The sequence below is a fragment of the Lissotriton vulgaris genome, chromosome 5 (assembly GCF_964263255.1).
Source record: "Lissotriton vulgaris chromosome 5, aLisVul1.2, whole genome shotgun sequence".
Lineage (NCBI taxonomy): Eukaryota > Metazoa > Chordata > Amphibia > Caudata > Salamandridae > Lissotriton > Lissotriton vulgaris.
In genome coordinates this window covers 839,946,854-839,963,398 of record NC_141693.1, presented here as the reverse complement: position 1 = coordinate 839,963,398, position 16,545 = coordinate 839,946,854, and the positions used below count along the sequence as shown (strand labels likewise).

The 16,545-nt window shown below is 42.2% G+C and overlaps 1 protein-coding gene across 1 annotated transcript in view; it reads right to left on the bottom strand.

The window, feature by feature from the left end:
- LOC147711671 (uncharacterized) overlaps positions 1-16,545 on the bottom strand; it is an 860,812-nt gene that overhangs the window by 621,113 nt on the left and 223,154 nt on the right. The window contains exon 2 of the mRNA XM_086922385.1: positions 3,426-4,204. Within this exon, the coding sequence (XP_086778511.1) occupies positions 3,426-4,204 (779 nt within the window). The remainder of the gene's footprint in view (positions 1-3,425; positions 4,205-16,545) is intronic.

The window sequence follows — 16,545 nt, the reverse complement described above, 5'->3', positions numbered from 1 at the left end:
AGGTGTGCCTTGGGACTAAGATTACTCTAAAAAAAATTCAATGAGAGCAACCATCTGATTTGCCACTCATGGAAAACGACTAAAACAAAGAAGCCCATAGCCTTCAGAAAAAGCATCAAATCAATTTCCTCAGAGAAACAGAACACCAGGAATCGTCAAAGGCTCCATCCACTGGGCATAGCACAAAAGCAGCATCAAAAGATGATGAAGTTATTGCAGTTGCCTCAACATCTGCAGCAAGACAACTACATGGCCTCTGAGAAAACAGAACACCAGAAAACACCCAAACCTTTGTCCACTGGGCGTAGCATTGGAACAGCATCATAAGACGACACAGTTATTGCAGTTGCATCAACATTTTCAGAAGAACTACAGAGCCCTGAAAACTGATCTGTGGTGTGGCTGTTTTTCAAACTTGCATCAAAGAAAAAAAAGATAAGTGGTGAGTGTGTTATGTGCACTTTGGCCAACTAGCTGTTCCTTAGGGGTAAAGCTGGCAACTTTTCCATGGGCATGAGTGGGCTGTTGAGGCACCTGAGTTCCCTAAATGTTTTGAGACATTATACATTGTTGAAAAATGTATATCATATGGGTGACCTACTTAAAGACAGTTTAACTTGCAGTATAGTTGTAAGCATGGTTCTAGGGTTGTTCTCTATTCTGCTCATTTCAGGAATGTGTTTATTTTATTTTAACAAACTACAGTGGACTGTGCATAGAGCCTGGCTGTACATGCCTTACAAGGGGCTATTTGCTGGGCCTTGGTGTCTGCTAGTATTGCGAGAAAATCCATGTCTTTAAAGCCTTTCTTTAGGCGAGTAAGGAAGGAGAAGCTTTTAGTGTCAATTGTAGGCTGTTCCGGAGCGCTGCAGTCTTCCTGAAAAAGCTCTTGCCACCCCAAGTGGTCCACTTAAATGAGGGGATCGTAAGATTCATGGCAGAGCCAGAGTGAAGAGTCCTTCCTGGGGTATGCCAACTAAGCTTCTCATTGAAGCGTAGAGGTCTCTGGCCATGCAGTGCTTTATGGGCTAGGCATAAGGTTTTGAACCTGCAGCATTGTCTGACAGGTAGCCAGTGGAGTTTCCTAATGGCTCCTCTAGCAGATTCATATTTTGGAATTTTAAAGAGGAACCATGCGGCTGCATTTTGCAGAGTCTGGAGCCTTTTCAGGGGACCTATTGCAAGGTTAAGGTAAAGACTATTACAATAATCAATGATCACAGTTTTTAAGAGTTCTGGGGGTAAAGATTTTTCGATCTTTTTTACCAGCCTCAGAGAGCAAAAAGAGGCGGCTGCAATTCTGTTCACCTTATCTTTAAGCTTCAGTGTGTTATCTAGCACGAAGCTGAGATTTTTTACTTTGTTTGTGGTTTCCAGAGTGGGCCCAACTTAGGCAGCCCCCAGGCCGGCGTCCAGAAAGAGAGGTTGTTGCCAAAAATGACGACCTCAGTTACAGGCAATTATTGTCCATCCAGTTGCTAACTTTACTTATGCAGGTCTTAAATGCTAAACTTAAGCCTGTTTCTGGTTTTGTTAATGACACCACAATACGAGTGTTGCCAGCGGTGTCACATACAGATTGAAGAGCGGAGGGCTCAAAGCCGAGCCCTGAGGGACTCTGCATGGCAAGGAGAAAGGCCTTGATGAGATATTGCTCATCACCACCTTTTGTTGTCTGTTGGCAAGAAAGGATTGAAGGAGATCTAGGGCAGTATCCCAGATCCCTAGGTTCTGGTTACGGGCAACCAGAACATCATGGTTCACCGAATCGAATGCCGCGGAGAGGTCCAACAGGATCAGGGCTGTATACATCGTAATTCTACGCTGTATTTGATTATGGCCCTTTACTATCAACTTTGTTTTCTAAAATGATCTTCGTATTTATGGAGTACTGTGAATAGCAGTAACTTGAATTATGTCATTAGCGATTTCATCATTAACATCCCCAAACTATAACGTCACTTTAGCCTTGTTCCTTCAGATATATATATATATATATATATATATATATATATATATATATATATATATATATATATATATATATATATATATATATATATATATATATATATATACATATATACATATAATTTATTTTTGTTGTTGTTTTTTTTGAAGGGTGGATTCAACCATTTACCCCATTTAATTATACATATATTTATATCTATCTACCTATTTATATATGAGTGTGTGTGTGTGTGTGTAAAACTATATAAACGAAGGGTCAATAGCACCTCTGAAGGTATGATTAGATCAGAGATTCCTTTGGAAAGGCATTTTTGTTTTCTTGTTAAATTTGGTACCATTCTACGAATCTGCATGAAATTTCCACAAAACAAAAAGTGTGTTCTGATTTGGATTCAGCATGGCAAGTTTTATGCACATCTGTTGGGGTGCAGAAGGAGAAAAATGGCTGTGTCAAGTAAGTGTCTACTCCAATTTTAGTTTTCATTAGAGATCTTATTATTTGTTGTCGAAAAAAATATGGGAAATATCTGTAAGAGATGCCATTAAAGGACCCTGGGTTCTGAAAAATAAAATAAAACTGAGGGAGCTGTAAAACGGCAGGGAAGGAGCATTTCTGACCCTCTGGCTCTTGTGGGAGACCCACAGGGCCCATCTACCTTAGATGAAGCATTTTTAAAAGTATATTTTGTTGTGGGTTTATGCATTCCAATAAAGGATTTCAGACCCTGTATTGGGTCGGCTGATTTGTAAAAATACAGAAAGGGATCACGAGTCTGCACAGGTTATACAAACGAAGGTGCGGTCAACACCCAAAATACAATAGAAGAAAAAGAAAAAATTGACAACCTTTCCTCAACCGCCCATAAGGCGGGCACAGTGGGGTTAGGCCACCAGTTGCGGGTTTGACGCCGGTCCTCGCTGAATACTCTGCTGCATACAGCCAAAGATGGGCGATCAAGCAGAGTCTGGTTTCCTTTTTCCTTCGGCTGTGCGCAGCTGCCCACAGAGGTTTGTGAGTAGGGCCTGACCTTTGGTCATGAGAGCTTAAAATATGCATGAAAACCTCAGAAATTCACTGAAAAAAACAGTTAAAGTGTGGTTATGTGTACAAACCAAAAAAACTGTTATTCACCAATTATAGTTAAGTAAACTAACCATGGATGGTGGCCCTGGAATGCACTGCTTAAGGCCATCATGAGTGGCACGGAGAACGCTGAACCGGAATTAAAGGTAACACGAGTTATCTCTCTGCATTTACCATCCCCTTACAAGATTATAACCGGATGATAGGGGATAACAGGCAGGCGCGGCCATACGTGTACGGGCGCATTCATTTTAGCGACTTCATCCTTTACAACATATCAGCCAACTAGAGGAGATATTTATGGTAAACTTGATATTGAAAAAATAAAGGATTAATATAGTGAAATCAAAATTATAATGTGTTGTCTTACCTCACTTAACCTGCAACATTCATCCATATATTCATCCAAACTGTCACTGGTTGGGTACCGCTTCAGCTGTTCATGCGAATTCAATCCTTGCAGTCCATCAAAAGTGTCAGAGTAGGCATTAGCGATTGGGCCGGGGTCAGCAGCAGGAGAGGTGCTGGCACTTCTAGTTTGAAGGAAGTCCATCTCTTTTCTTTCCTCAACATTGAGGCTTTGGGCCTCTTTTCCAGAGGACGCGCCGTTGTCATCTAAAAGGGCCGCAGCACGGTGCAATGACTCTGTCATGTGGCTGTGGCACTCGCCATCATGCTTCTGTGTGTCTGGCTCCCGGTCCTGGGGGTCCTTTGTGTCCTTGCGTGCTCTCATGGCCGCGTGATCTGCTGCGGGGGAGGAGGATGCGCTGAGAACTCCCGAGTCACAAGAGGAGTCTCTGCTGTGAACCACAAAGCTTTGCTCGGATCCCGTTGGTGTCGACGGAGAGTTGGCACCACTGGGCAACTCGACCCCCGAATCTTCCGCTTCGAATTTGTAGAATCCCGGAAGTTTGCAGCTGGGCTGCACATGGGCAAGGTCAGACAATGTGGGCACGTAATCTGGATTAGATTTGCCTGCATTTGTGTTCAAGCCATTGTCCGGGCAAGTTATCAAGGCGGTGTCGGTGTGAAAATAACTTGGCTGCGCGGCGGCCTTTTCGGGCACACCGATCTCAACAGGGTATTCACTAGTTAGTATCTTCACGTTTGTCAGCACCACCTCACTCTCAGACGGCGGCTTTTTCTTCCCTGCAAGAGTAAAAAGTCATACATTAGGAAATATATAATTCCACTAATTAACTGACTCCAAAACACATTTTCTGAAAGTTGAGGAAAATACCACACATTTTCCATACTTGCCATACAAGTACCAGAAAAGTTATAGCCGTACGGTTTTATTTTGCCAAAGCTCCATCTGGCTTCCTATAAGACTATATACAACCGAACTGCCATGAATACTCGTTTTTTTCTTCCCCACATACCCTACATACACGAATAGATAGGCTATTTTGCTCCTTACCTCTGGTTGCACATATTGTCCATACCACATATTTCAGAAAAATACTATCAGACCACATCTCCCTTGAGGTAATGTTCTCCTGGGGGAAATTCCTACTCCAATTCCAACATGGAGACTGCAGCCTCAAGTACAAGAAGACTCTGTGTTTCACAGCACCCTGGTCACAGCTATCTCTAATTATTTCTCTGAAAATGCAGATGCCACAGCCTCACGCCAAACAGAATGGGAGGCATTGAAGGCAGTCATTGGAGGGGTAGCTATCAGCACAATAATGGGTGCCCAATAAATGATTAATAAAGAATTACAAAAAATAAAAGACAAACTGGGCAGACTAGAGCAGGCAGCAATTTCCGACACCTCAAATGAGGCGCCCCCTACAAGAGGCTTGTATCACGCATGCCGAACTCCTAGAATGATTACGGGTCATCGATTATTGTACATACACACAAAAACAACATGCTAAGGCCGACAAGTCTGGCCCCCTCCTGGCCAGAATTTTGAAGGATGCTCTATCCTCAACCCCTATTCAGGAGATTACTATGATTGGGGGAACCAGAACAAATATGCAATCAGACATAAACACAGCATTTATGAAGTACTATGAAACATTATACGCATTATCTAGGGCTGTAGAGGAGGATACATTAGAGGAATTTCTGAGTGATCTCGAATTCCCCCAATTACTATAAGCACACCAAAAGAGTTAGCAGAACCAATTTAAAAAACTGAAATTAAAGAAGCGATCAAAGAGCTCCCAAGAAGCAAAACCCCGGGGCTTGATGGCGTTCCGATGGAGTTTTATGAGACATTCTCGTCAGCACTGATCCCCCAATTAGAGCACCTATAGTGGGCAGCATTGGACACAGGATCCCTCCCTCCCACTACGCGGCAGGCACTGGTAACGTCCCTCCCAAAACCAGGCAGCAACCTTACGGATATGTCCGAGTACTGGCATCTCTCTTTACTAAACACTGAATATAAAAAATTAAGCAAAATATTTACCTGTAGACTACTACAACATTTGCCAAAACTGATACATATAGACCAATGTGTTGTGCCTGGCCTTAGCACCTTCCTCAATATTCGGCAATTTTACCATGTATTAACTTCCACAACTTCAGATCGACCTGGAGCTGGTTGCATCTCCCTAGACCTGAAGCAAGCTTTGACACACTAAGCTGGAAATACATGCTAACTATCCTTTTGAAGTTTTGTATCCTGCTGGAGTTTGTACGATGAGTTAACTTACTATACACAGCACCTACTGCAAGGGCCCACACAGTAGCCCACATTTCGCACTCCTACCCGGTAGCCTGTGGTACGCGCCAGGGCTGCCCACCTTCTCCACTTTTGTTTGTATTAGCACTCGTACCATTAGCCATTAAACTCCATACCGCTGCAGTATGAAATGGTATTAAGATCGGAAATGCCACTCACATCCTCTCATCATATGCAGATAATATCATTCTTTATTTAAACAACCTCACGGGTCATCTTGAACCCATCCCAAGTATATTGACTCAATTCCAAAGTCCCTCAGGCCGCTTCATTAACAAGCTCAAATCATATGCCTTCTATTTTAATGACACAGCGCAGGTAGAACTGGTCCACTTTGTCCCTGGGTATTCCCAATTGTGTCCACCACTTTCAAATACCTTGGTATACAAATATATAGGGGAGCACAGGAACTTCTGGATGGTAATCTTTTACATGCAGTTAAGGCACTTAAAAATCAAATCACATTCTGGACCTCACTACCATTCTCTGTGACGGAAAGGGAAGCCATCTCAAATATGGTTATGCTCCCAAGAGTGCTATATTACTTCACAAATCTGCACATAGTGGTCCTGATAAACATCTTCAAGTCTTTGAACGCACTCCTAATAGAATTAAAATGGGGTAAGGGCCGCAGGAGAGTGGGGCTCTTTAAACTCTAGCTGGGCACTGACCGGGTGTTTTGGGCATCCCTGGCTTCACGGCATACTTTTATGTGAGTCAACTGCAATGGCTATCATACTGGACTGCAGGTCATAACCTCCATGAGATAGGGATGATGCAGCAAACATTGGATCGGGGGATCATCCATACCCTGTTACTGCCTAGAGGGAAGATTCCAATAGCGGCTCCCACTTTGCTGAAAACAGCCCTTATGTACTGTAAAAAGCACAACAATACACCAATAGGTCACTCCCCTATGCCCCTAATGTTCCATTGATAGGGATCCCCACATCAACAGGAGTGACCACAGCTAGAAGCATTTCCAGATGGTTACAAGAGGGAGTGAATACTGTTGGGATGCTATTTGCTGACAGTGTGCTACTAGGTCACGAGACCTTTGCCAGAGAACAAGGGGCCCTACGTTCCCTTTATATTCTAAATGCCGGCATCAGTAGGTACAGCAAGTGGATTTGGCACCAGATAGTAGAGAAACCCCCATGCACGACTTAGTACATACACTATACCTCATGGGCAATGGAAGACATCTAACCCGATGGCTGTACAGGGGTATTCATTACCACGCGGCACTTTCACTGGAGGCGCATAGAGAAAAGTGGAAAACTGATATAGGAAGAGAAATAACAGACAAGGAATGGGACTCCATATTGGAACACCCCAAAAAGATATCCCGTAACATCAAATTTAAACTTATTCAATACTTGGGATTACACAGGGCCTATCTTACACAGCACCATTCAAATAAGATGTAACCAGAGGTGTAATACCAATGCACCCGATGTTTTGCTCAGGCTGCGATCTGCTACACATGTTATGGTCTGTCCACGACTGGTCTCCTTCTGGGCAAATGTGACAAAGATCCTAGGGACACTCACAAATATAGTAGGGGGAGACAGGGCAGGATACTGCATTCTATGGCTGCACTCTAAGCACAAGAAGCAAATAGTACAATCCCGATTTGCTAATTTGGCTCTGATACTGGCAAAATGTTCAATCAAGATGCAGTGGAAATCCACGCTGCCCCCTGCAATGCTCACCTGGCAAGGAGAAGTGGTCAGATGGGGAAGGGCTGAAATGAGGGTAATAAAGAGGGAAGAAACTAGAGGCTTGTGGAAGACCCCAATTTCATTGATGTGGGATGCAATGCTAGAACCTTTTACATCCTCTGAACCTTCGTCACATTGAGACGCTGTAGTATAGGTACTCGCCTATCAATCCAAAACGTAGCAATCAAAACAGACCCTCCCAGGTACTAACAAATCAGAAACACGCACATCTGCAAGCCATGTATTTGGGAATACATCGGTGAAGAGAAACAAAACCAAACTATTTATTGGCCTATGAGATGAGAGGGGTGAGCCAGGGAAGGGGAGGAGGTGGAAATGTTTAGAATGATAGTTCCAGGAAGGTTGGGGGGGGGGAATGTTATTCCGGCGTACAGCTTATAAATATGCCTTTGATACAAATACTGTTACTGCGATTTAAAATCCTGCTACTACACCTCCTTATGTGAATACACCTTCTGTATACTGAATACGTTGTAGTGATTGACCTGTGATTACAGTATGGTACATTTATACGAACCCTGTAATGAATGATTTGCTGCCACGCCGGATAGTTAAGCATGAAAATCAATAAAATATGTTTGAAAAAAGAAAACTATATACAAAAGTAAGCACACCTAGCAGCCATTAAATATTCCAGCATACTAAATACGAGCACCTTTATCCTTACATTTATTTATTCTATGTGGTTCTTGGAAAAACATTCTTTGCTTATTCTCCATCAATGTTCTAATCATTGACAATTGCAGGTTAATTAGTCTGGTTTCCATGCATTTCAAATTAAATAAATTACAGGGATAACATTAAAAAAACATATTTTACCTTATGCTAACAAACAGTGCTTTTCAAACCACACCACACCACTCTGATTTATGTACAATTAAATAACGCACAATTGAAAATGTTCGCAGTATTAAATTAAATGATGCACAAAAGGGAACACCCTTTATGGAGCACCTGCTGGGGCTTACTTTTCTTGACGTGACTCAGTGATTAGGCGTGGGGTTTACACAGTCCCACTAAGGGTAGGGGTAGGGCATTTAAATGAATGCAACATTCCTTTAGGGTAATTATCATATTGCCCCTTATTTTATTTGTTCGAAAAACGATGTGATGTGTTTCGACCTCATGAAAGTGTTTTCACTAATTCTCAGGTTCTTGATCGTTATGATACTGAAAAATAATTTCATATATAATGATTTTTTTTAACAAACATGATGGTGTCGTTATCGCAGGATTTGAAAACTTAGCATTTAAACCTAATGGAGTGTTATAAAGTTTCAGACACATTCAACAGCCCCAAGAAGCCCTTGGATAACCTTTCTACTACCCTTGCCACTGGGCTAGAAAAATACTCTTCTATCAGTAAATCATCTAACAGGACACCTCCAAAAATTTCACTTCCATTCATGAAAAACTGAGAATGATTAAACATCATGCTTGAAAGGTAGAAAGAAAGTGGACTAACACCTGCCCCCCTGACATCTGTTTCTCTAGTAATCATACTGTCTATATTTGGCATTTTGGGGTAAAAACACACTTTTTAAATGCCAAAGTCTCTTCAGACACTAACTTCGACAGGCAACTATTTTTGGGCGATATGAAACTCATGATTCCCACAGGCACTGTTGCCAACACTCACCCTTCACAAGACCTCTGTGAAGAATTAACTGAGTGTTTCAATGGCAAAGTGCCATCTATAGACCGTGCCAATTCGTACATTGGAATTAAAATCTCAATAAACGTCTGACAAAGACAATCCTTCACTTTTACTTTTAGTGCTTCCTTCGATTAAAGAAACTGGGGTTGTCACAGTTTTTCAAACCTTACCTCTGACTCTGTAAATAGCTGGTAGTATCTGTTTTAAAATCCATTGCCACACCTTTAGCCCCCACCTTATATAATGCTGCTTTTGAGTAAGGAAGGTTTCTGGTGCTTTGCAAAGAGGCATTGTCAAACCATTGTTGAAAAAACCCAGTGCACATCCATTTAAACTCACCAACCACTGACCCATCACATTGCTTCCAAGCTTAGCCAAGATATTTCAAAAATCAGTGACTTGGCTGCTGCCAAACTATTTGAAAGGAAAGGTGTTTTTGGACTGGATTCGGTTGGGCTTCAGGCCTGGTCATGACAGCCATTCTAAGGCAACAATGATTTATCATTTGCATTACACGCGTTTAACCAGAAGTTTTTGGACGACCATGTCTCGATGGCTTGCATTGTAGTAACTGCCTTAGATTGGTCTAGGTCCTTCCTAACTGGGAGTGTTGAGGTGGTCTTTTTCTCTCTCTTTCCCCGCTCTCATCCTGCAGATTGCACATGGAGCTCCTCTTAGTTTATCACTTTTCCCTTCTTTTTTAATTTAAATAGAGTCGAACCTTTGTGATTTTTGACTACATCCATTGGTTTCCACTCACTCTCTTATGCTGGCAAGATTCAACTAATTATAGTATTTGAGCAACGTCATGCCAACATTATGAATAGCCTAAAGGAGTGTCTACAAGCTGTTTAGCTCTGGATGGCTAAAACTTTTAAGTAGTTGAAAGATGAATAATTAAGCATTGATTGTAGGGTCTGAGCCAAATCTCTGGTTTGTCTGCCTCTCCCTCTGTCTGTCTTCACAGGAAAACCTCCTAACCCTGTTCCCAAAAAACAAAACCTTATTTGCTTGTTTCCTAGCTGCAGAATATTTCATGTCAAGAAGGCTACATGTGTTTAAACATCCGAAAGGTTATAGATTATCGAGTCACTACCATCATCATTATATTATCAACTATAGGCTTACCTCAAACCACCCTTACCCTAGAAAACTCCGGGAAATGAACATCACTTAGAAATATACGGACCACCACAAACTACATCTCAAGTGCCAGGCAGAAATCAACCGAGGAGATGAACAAACGTCTCTGCAAATCACATCGGAAAATACATTCATATTGTCTATGAATAATGCACATAAAACCGCTTTACATTTCCTACACTTATATGCAGCCACTGACCCAGTAACCCTGACATTCTACTGAAAAAGCCTATAAGAATGTACTGAATCACAGGAACAGCTCTGATCTGAATCAAGCTGTACCTGAACAATGGGACTTAAGTAATTTAAATGGGGTTCAGTGAGTTCACCAATAGACAGGTCTTATTTGGGCTTTCTTATCCTTATCACCATTACCAGTGAACAAAAGCATGTCTATATCTGATCCATTATACCTATGATTTCCCATGTACACATATAGTGCTGAAATCCACATCCATTTGGAAAACAAACCCAGAAGCCAACTGAATATCACAGAACGTTGCACAACAGGAATCTACCATTGGATAGAACAAATGACAAACGTAACCCTTTCAAAAGGCTTCCATTACAATGATAGCCCTAACACCATTCAAAAAGTAAAGAAATTAGGAGTAATTTTCAAAGCTGATCATACATCAATTCCTCAAAAAAAGAGAAGAATCTTGCAACAGGCACTGCTCAAAAATGTTACTGCCTATTCAGACATTTCACAGAATGAAGCTCAAAAGATCATGAGGCTAGGCTATTGAAATAGAGCTTACATAGACCTATCTAATAAACTCTCTGAGATGCTAATATGGATACAAAGCTAGCATTAGGATGGCTTCAAATGGAAGAAATGGGACCACATCAAACTTCTTCTTAAAGTATTCTGATACATAGCTAGGATGTGGCACCCTCCAAATAAATGCATTTTGACATGGTAGTTGGTTCTGGGGGCCGTGAATCGGGTCTGTACTGTCTGTGTTTAGTTATCATCCTGATTTTACTAATAGGTTTTCACTTGATTATTTTCTAGGTCAAGAACTTAACTATATTTAGTTCCAGATTTACAAAGATTTTGCGTCGGAGTTGGATCTTTTTTGATGCAGCCCCCGCACAAAATCCTTTTTGTCATTTACAAAGCATGCAAATGTTAAATTGCGTATCTTTGTAAGAAAAAGTAAAGCAATGTCGCACATTGCTTTGCCTTGTGTTAATTTGTGTCAGGTAGACATTCCATGGATGGTGCATAGGCGTTCCCAGGCATCCACCTATGGGTTTTGATGCAAGCCCACATTTACATAGGCCCAGATTTCGATAGAATTTGTGCCTGGGTTGCGTCACTTTTTAGTTTGAGTCACTATGCAAATCCTTCTGGTATTTGCAAAGCCATACACCTGTCAATTTATGCGGCTTTGTAAGATAACAATGCAGTCAGGAGAAACCGTTGTACGTAGTATGCCACAACAAACTGCTTCAGTCATGGACTGGGCTGGAATTCTTTAACCCCACCACTCCCTGTGGCTTGCCATGTGCAATTGATTTACAGCCCTATTTAAGACAACACTTCCGTGACCTGTAGACAACGTTTTTCTCTGCACGGATTCATTCCTTGCCCCTTGGGTACATTCCCAGAGGACCACTGAGATTCCTCTACTCCCCTTGGTCTTCCACCCCACGGGGGTAGTCTACCTCCTCGCCAACTTTGTGACTGGAGTCTCTTTGAGATTGACCCATTGGGCACAGACGTATAGCTGTGGACGCCAGCCCACGGGTGCAGGCTCGCTTCCTGGATTCTCTTATCCATTGGCAGATTCCACCCGGGTACCTTTGAATCCTTTCAGACAGTAATCACCCCACGTTGTGTTACCTTTGTCCTGATGATGACTTCCAGTCATGAAGGTCGAAATGCCGTTGACTTGCATCGGCTAAACTTGGAGTTTGAATTATGAAATGATTCTGCAATGTTCTCGTAATGTATTAACTCATGTATAAGTTCTTTCTGAATTACTTGTCAACGCGCTGTAGTATTCTTCATGGTTCACGGTTCACTTGGGCGGTTTATTTATTTCTTCATGAACACAAAGTGTTCACTCTGCACTAGGCCCACAGCTCCAAAGCATTGTTGATGCTGCATTATAATTTGTGAAGCCTATTTTGCATGTCTTTGCTGATGATATAATTGCATCCAATCTTGATATTGGAACTATCTGTTGTTTTCATCGTACTTGATTTACCTATGAAAATATGTATCCCCCATTGATTCCCACTGTGACATTGTTGCATGATAGTACTTTTACCCAGGTATCTACTGGGACTACAGGTTTCTCCAGTGGTTTTGAATACGTTGATTTACTTTGTGTCAGGTAGGTGTACCGTGCATGGTGCATGGGCGTTCCTGTACATCCACTCACGCATTTTGACGCTAACCCATATCTACAATGTGACATGGGCTTGCACCAAAATTGTAGAAATATCTTTATTTCTCCCTTGTTATGTCCTCTTTGCATGTGTGCTACATTCTACAGCACACAAACAAAGAGAGGGAAAAAAGCCTTCAAGCATACTTTTTGTGCAGGAAGGTATTCCTTCCTGCACAAAAACCATCCTGACCATAATGCAAACAACACCCTTTGCACCATAGCACAATGATGCCCATGTTGGCATAAAACTGCCCTAAGTGTGCCAGCGCATGAAAATAGCAGAACAGCACAATTTCTTTGAAGAGATAGCGCATTTCTGCTCGCTTATAGTGGCGCAATGCAGTGTAGAAACGTTGCTTGCTGCGCTGCTTTGTGCTACTTCTCCGTAAAAATGCCCATAAGTGACTGGTTTACCAAAAAGGTAGCACATCTGTTCCTACAAAAGTATTCCTTGAATGGATGCAAATTTTCAACTTTTTAGAATTTACAAACATTGGCAGTGGTAGGCTTGGATAGCTACACCAGTTACATGTTTCCAGGCATACTCCTGGCAAACAAGCATGCAAAAGGTGATAGGACAATGGCTTGCAAGTAGTCTTAACCACTGACAAATCCCTCTGGCTAATATTCCAAACCATTTTTTTCCACCCACTGTGCCTCTCTGAACAGAGGGCCCGATTTAAGATTTAGCAGACGGAGTAAAGCCAGAGAGGGTGATGGAGGACTTTACTGCCTTTACTCCATCCACCAAATGTGGAGATGTCCGCCAGCTCGGCAGACATCTCTATACATTGTTGGGAACTACCATCACAGCTGTTTCTGTCAATGTAGGAAATGTTCCCTTGATGGCTATGTCAAACATGATGGCTGGCCGTCAAACTTTTCCAGTTTATCATTTTTCAAAAACAAACTCCCAAAGCAGTTTGTTTTTGAAAAATAAAAATAAAACTAATGACCCCCACACCAGTATTCTCACATTGTGTGGATGTAATTTTTCTTTTTTTACAGGTAATCACTGCCAGAATATACCTGGCAGTGATGGTCAGTTAAAAAAGCCATCTGACCATCTACTCTGAATAGGATGGATGGTTGGATGGCTTACTTTCGATGGCACCTACCCTGTCGGTCTGTCAAAGGAAGTTTAACACTGACAGAATACATTTTATTCCATCGGCGTAACACTTGCGATCCTCCCCACTCAAAATTAGGTGGGCAAACCTTGGGTTTGGCTGCCAGGGTACTCTGTTACCGTTACAACAGAGTACCTGTCTGCTAAACACTAAATCAGCCCATAAGACCCACCTAATGCAAAACAGTACTGACCATGCTCCTCTTAAGAACAGTCATCCTCAACCTTATTGGACCTCAACATTCTCCATGTGCCTCACTGCTTTCTTAGTTGGAAAATGTGAGATTCACACATCGCAAATCTCACTGACTAAGGTACACCCCTGAAAGCACCTCACAGGCTCTGAAGGTACTCCAGATTCAAAATCAAGTTCTATGTATCATGAACAAAACATGCAATGGGAAGGGCCCAGAATACAGCCACAAGAGGCCTGCTCTGGGTGTCAGCTAGGAACCTTCACTAACCTGATACTCTGACAGTCTGCCAACAATGTTCAAAAGGCTGAAACATAAGCGAAACTCCCTTCGCAGGAGTTGTTTCCACCAACTAGCTATAGGAATGCATCTGAATCTGCTGCAGCTTTGGAAAGTAGTTAAGGCAGAATATATCAATTGAGCAGATAAATGAGATCCAAACACTGCCAGCGTCAGTGATAAGGAATGATAGGAAGGCTGCTCTTGCGGTGTGCCTTCAGATTTAAGTATGTACACACACACACACAAACTGCAGAGCCTCTCTAACAGTCTCCTATTAAAAGCAGTGTCACGTTCTACCCCGGACTGTGTAATAGGTGTCTACGTTTGCCCAGTAATTTTATGACCTATTCGTGTCCTACAATGCATTGAATTTTACAGAGTTTTATATAGCGCAAACTTGGGCCGAATCGGGAATCAGAGCCCCAAATGCATTACACGAGGACACATACATTTTTTTTTTGTTAAGCATTGAATTGCAACCTTAATATTAAATACTAATCAACGTTCTTCATTTTTAGATAACCACTGGCCTCCCAGGTAGTCAAAGGACCGGAACAATGGAAATACGATACAATACGACAAATCTTTATTTCGGCAGATGCCATAAAAGAAAACAGCAGTGGTAGATAAAAACAGTGCAATAGATAACAGGAGAGAATAGTACAAATAGCAGCAGATTGATCCTCAAGATAAAAACAGTTCATATAGGCTCGACACAAGAAAAAGCGGACAATAGTTAAGAAAATAAATACATTTTGTAAATGATTTAAAACAGTGTAAAAAGACAGTATGAGACCGTAGGCAAACCGTGCTTAAGTTCGGGCAATTAGGAGCCTGCGCTTATGCCACATGGCAGCTAGAAATTTTGAAACAGCACATACGGTCGGGCCAGTTGTGTCGGTTTTGAATATTCTAAATGCATGCGAGCAATGTTTGAGAGCTAAGTTTTTACATAGGGGCACAATCCAATGGTTCCTGGCCTTGCAATACCCTGGGCAAAAAAAGAGCACGTGTATTTCGCTTTCAGTGTCACATCCACAAGCCGGACAATTTTTTGGAGTGGTGGTTGACCACCTGCTAGTAAAGGCTCGCAGTGGAAGTACACCATGTCTCCACTGAAGATATAATTTTTTTGCTAACACAGGATATATATCATCGAGGAACTGCTCAAATAAATAGAAGTCTTTATTTTGCAAAAAGGAAACAGTGATTGAACCTAGGTGGGAGTTGGATAATGCAGCATTCTGTCTGTCTGCACGGAATATATGTGTTAATTGTGTGCGAGACAGTCGTCTGCAACCATTCTCTGGGTCCAACCACAATTCAGGAATCTCTAGCCTGGTGAATTCTTTTCTTATATAGGCGAGCCAGGGAAAGTTGCCTGAGCCCGTGACAGTCAAAATTTCCTTGAGTTCCTCTCTGTAATGAGTAAGCTCCGGGGTAACCCAGAGCCTACGCCAGCATCTCAGGGGTTTTATGGCTAGCTCTTCATCAATAGGTCTAATGACCAAATCCAACCTAAGAGGAAGCAGTGGGGAGCTAGATGGTAAGGCCAACAATCCTCTTAGAAATGTATTTTCAGTTTTGGTGATTTCAGACCTATTACAGAATCCCCAGAGTTCTCCCCCATACATGATAGCTCCCCTGGCTTGTATTTTGTAAACCTCCAATGGTGGTCTCACAGGTTTAATAGTGGACTTGTTGGAGAGCCTAAGAATTCCACCAGAGAGTTGCACCAATTTGAGTTGTGACTTTATCTGCTGGGGTCCCCATGTCAGGTTTTCATTTAAAGTCACCCCCAAATAGTCAAACGTGTGTACCCTCTCTAGCATATTTTCCCACGAAAGCCTCTGCCCAGACAACAGGTTCATTGCCAGACAGCTACCCTTGAGGCGGAAGCTGGGGGTGTCGTTCCTCAATTATTTAAAAATAGCGTACTTTGCACATTGTTGATTTTAAAAACAAACTGTGTTTTTGTTTTGTTGCTCACTTTACTGCAGTTGTATCTGGGTTCTTGATGACACTTTCCTGCGCAGCGGAGCCAGCGCTGTTGTAGGAAGGGCCAAAACTTTGCCGCCATCACCACCCACGAGACACTGGGCCACACCCCTTACAACTAGCCACGCCCCCTCCCTGATGCATGTAATGCCGCGCTGAGATACAAGCCGGTGTTGACAGACAGCTACCCTTGAGGCGGAAGCCGGGGGTGTCGTTCCTCAATTTTTAAAATAGCGTAC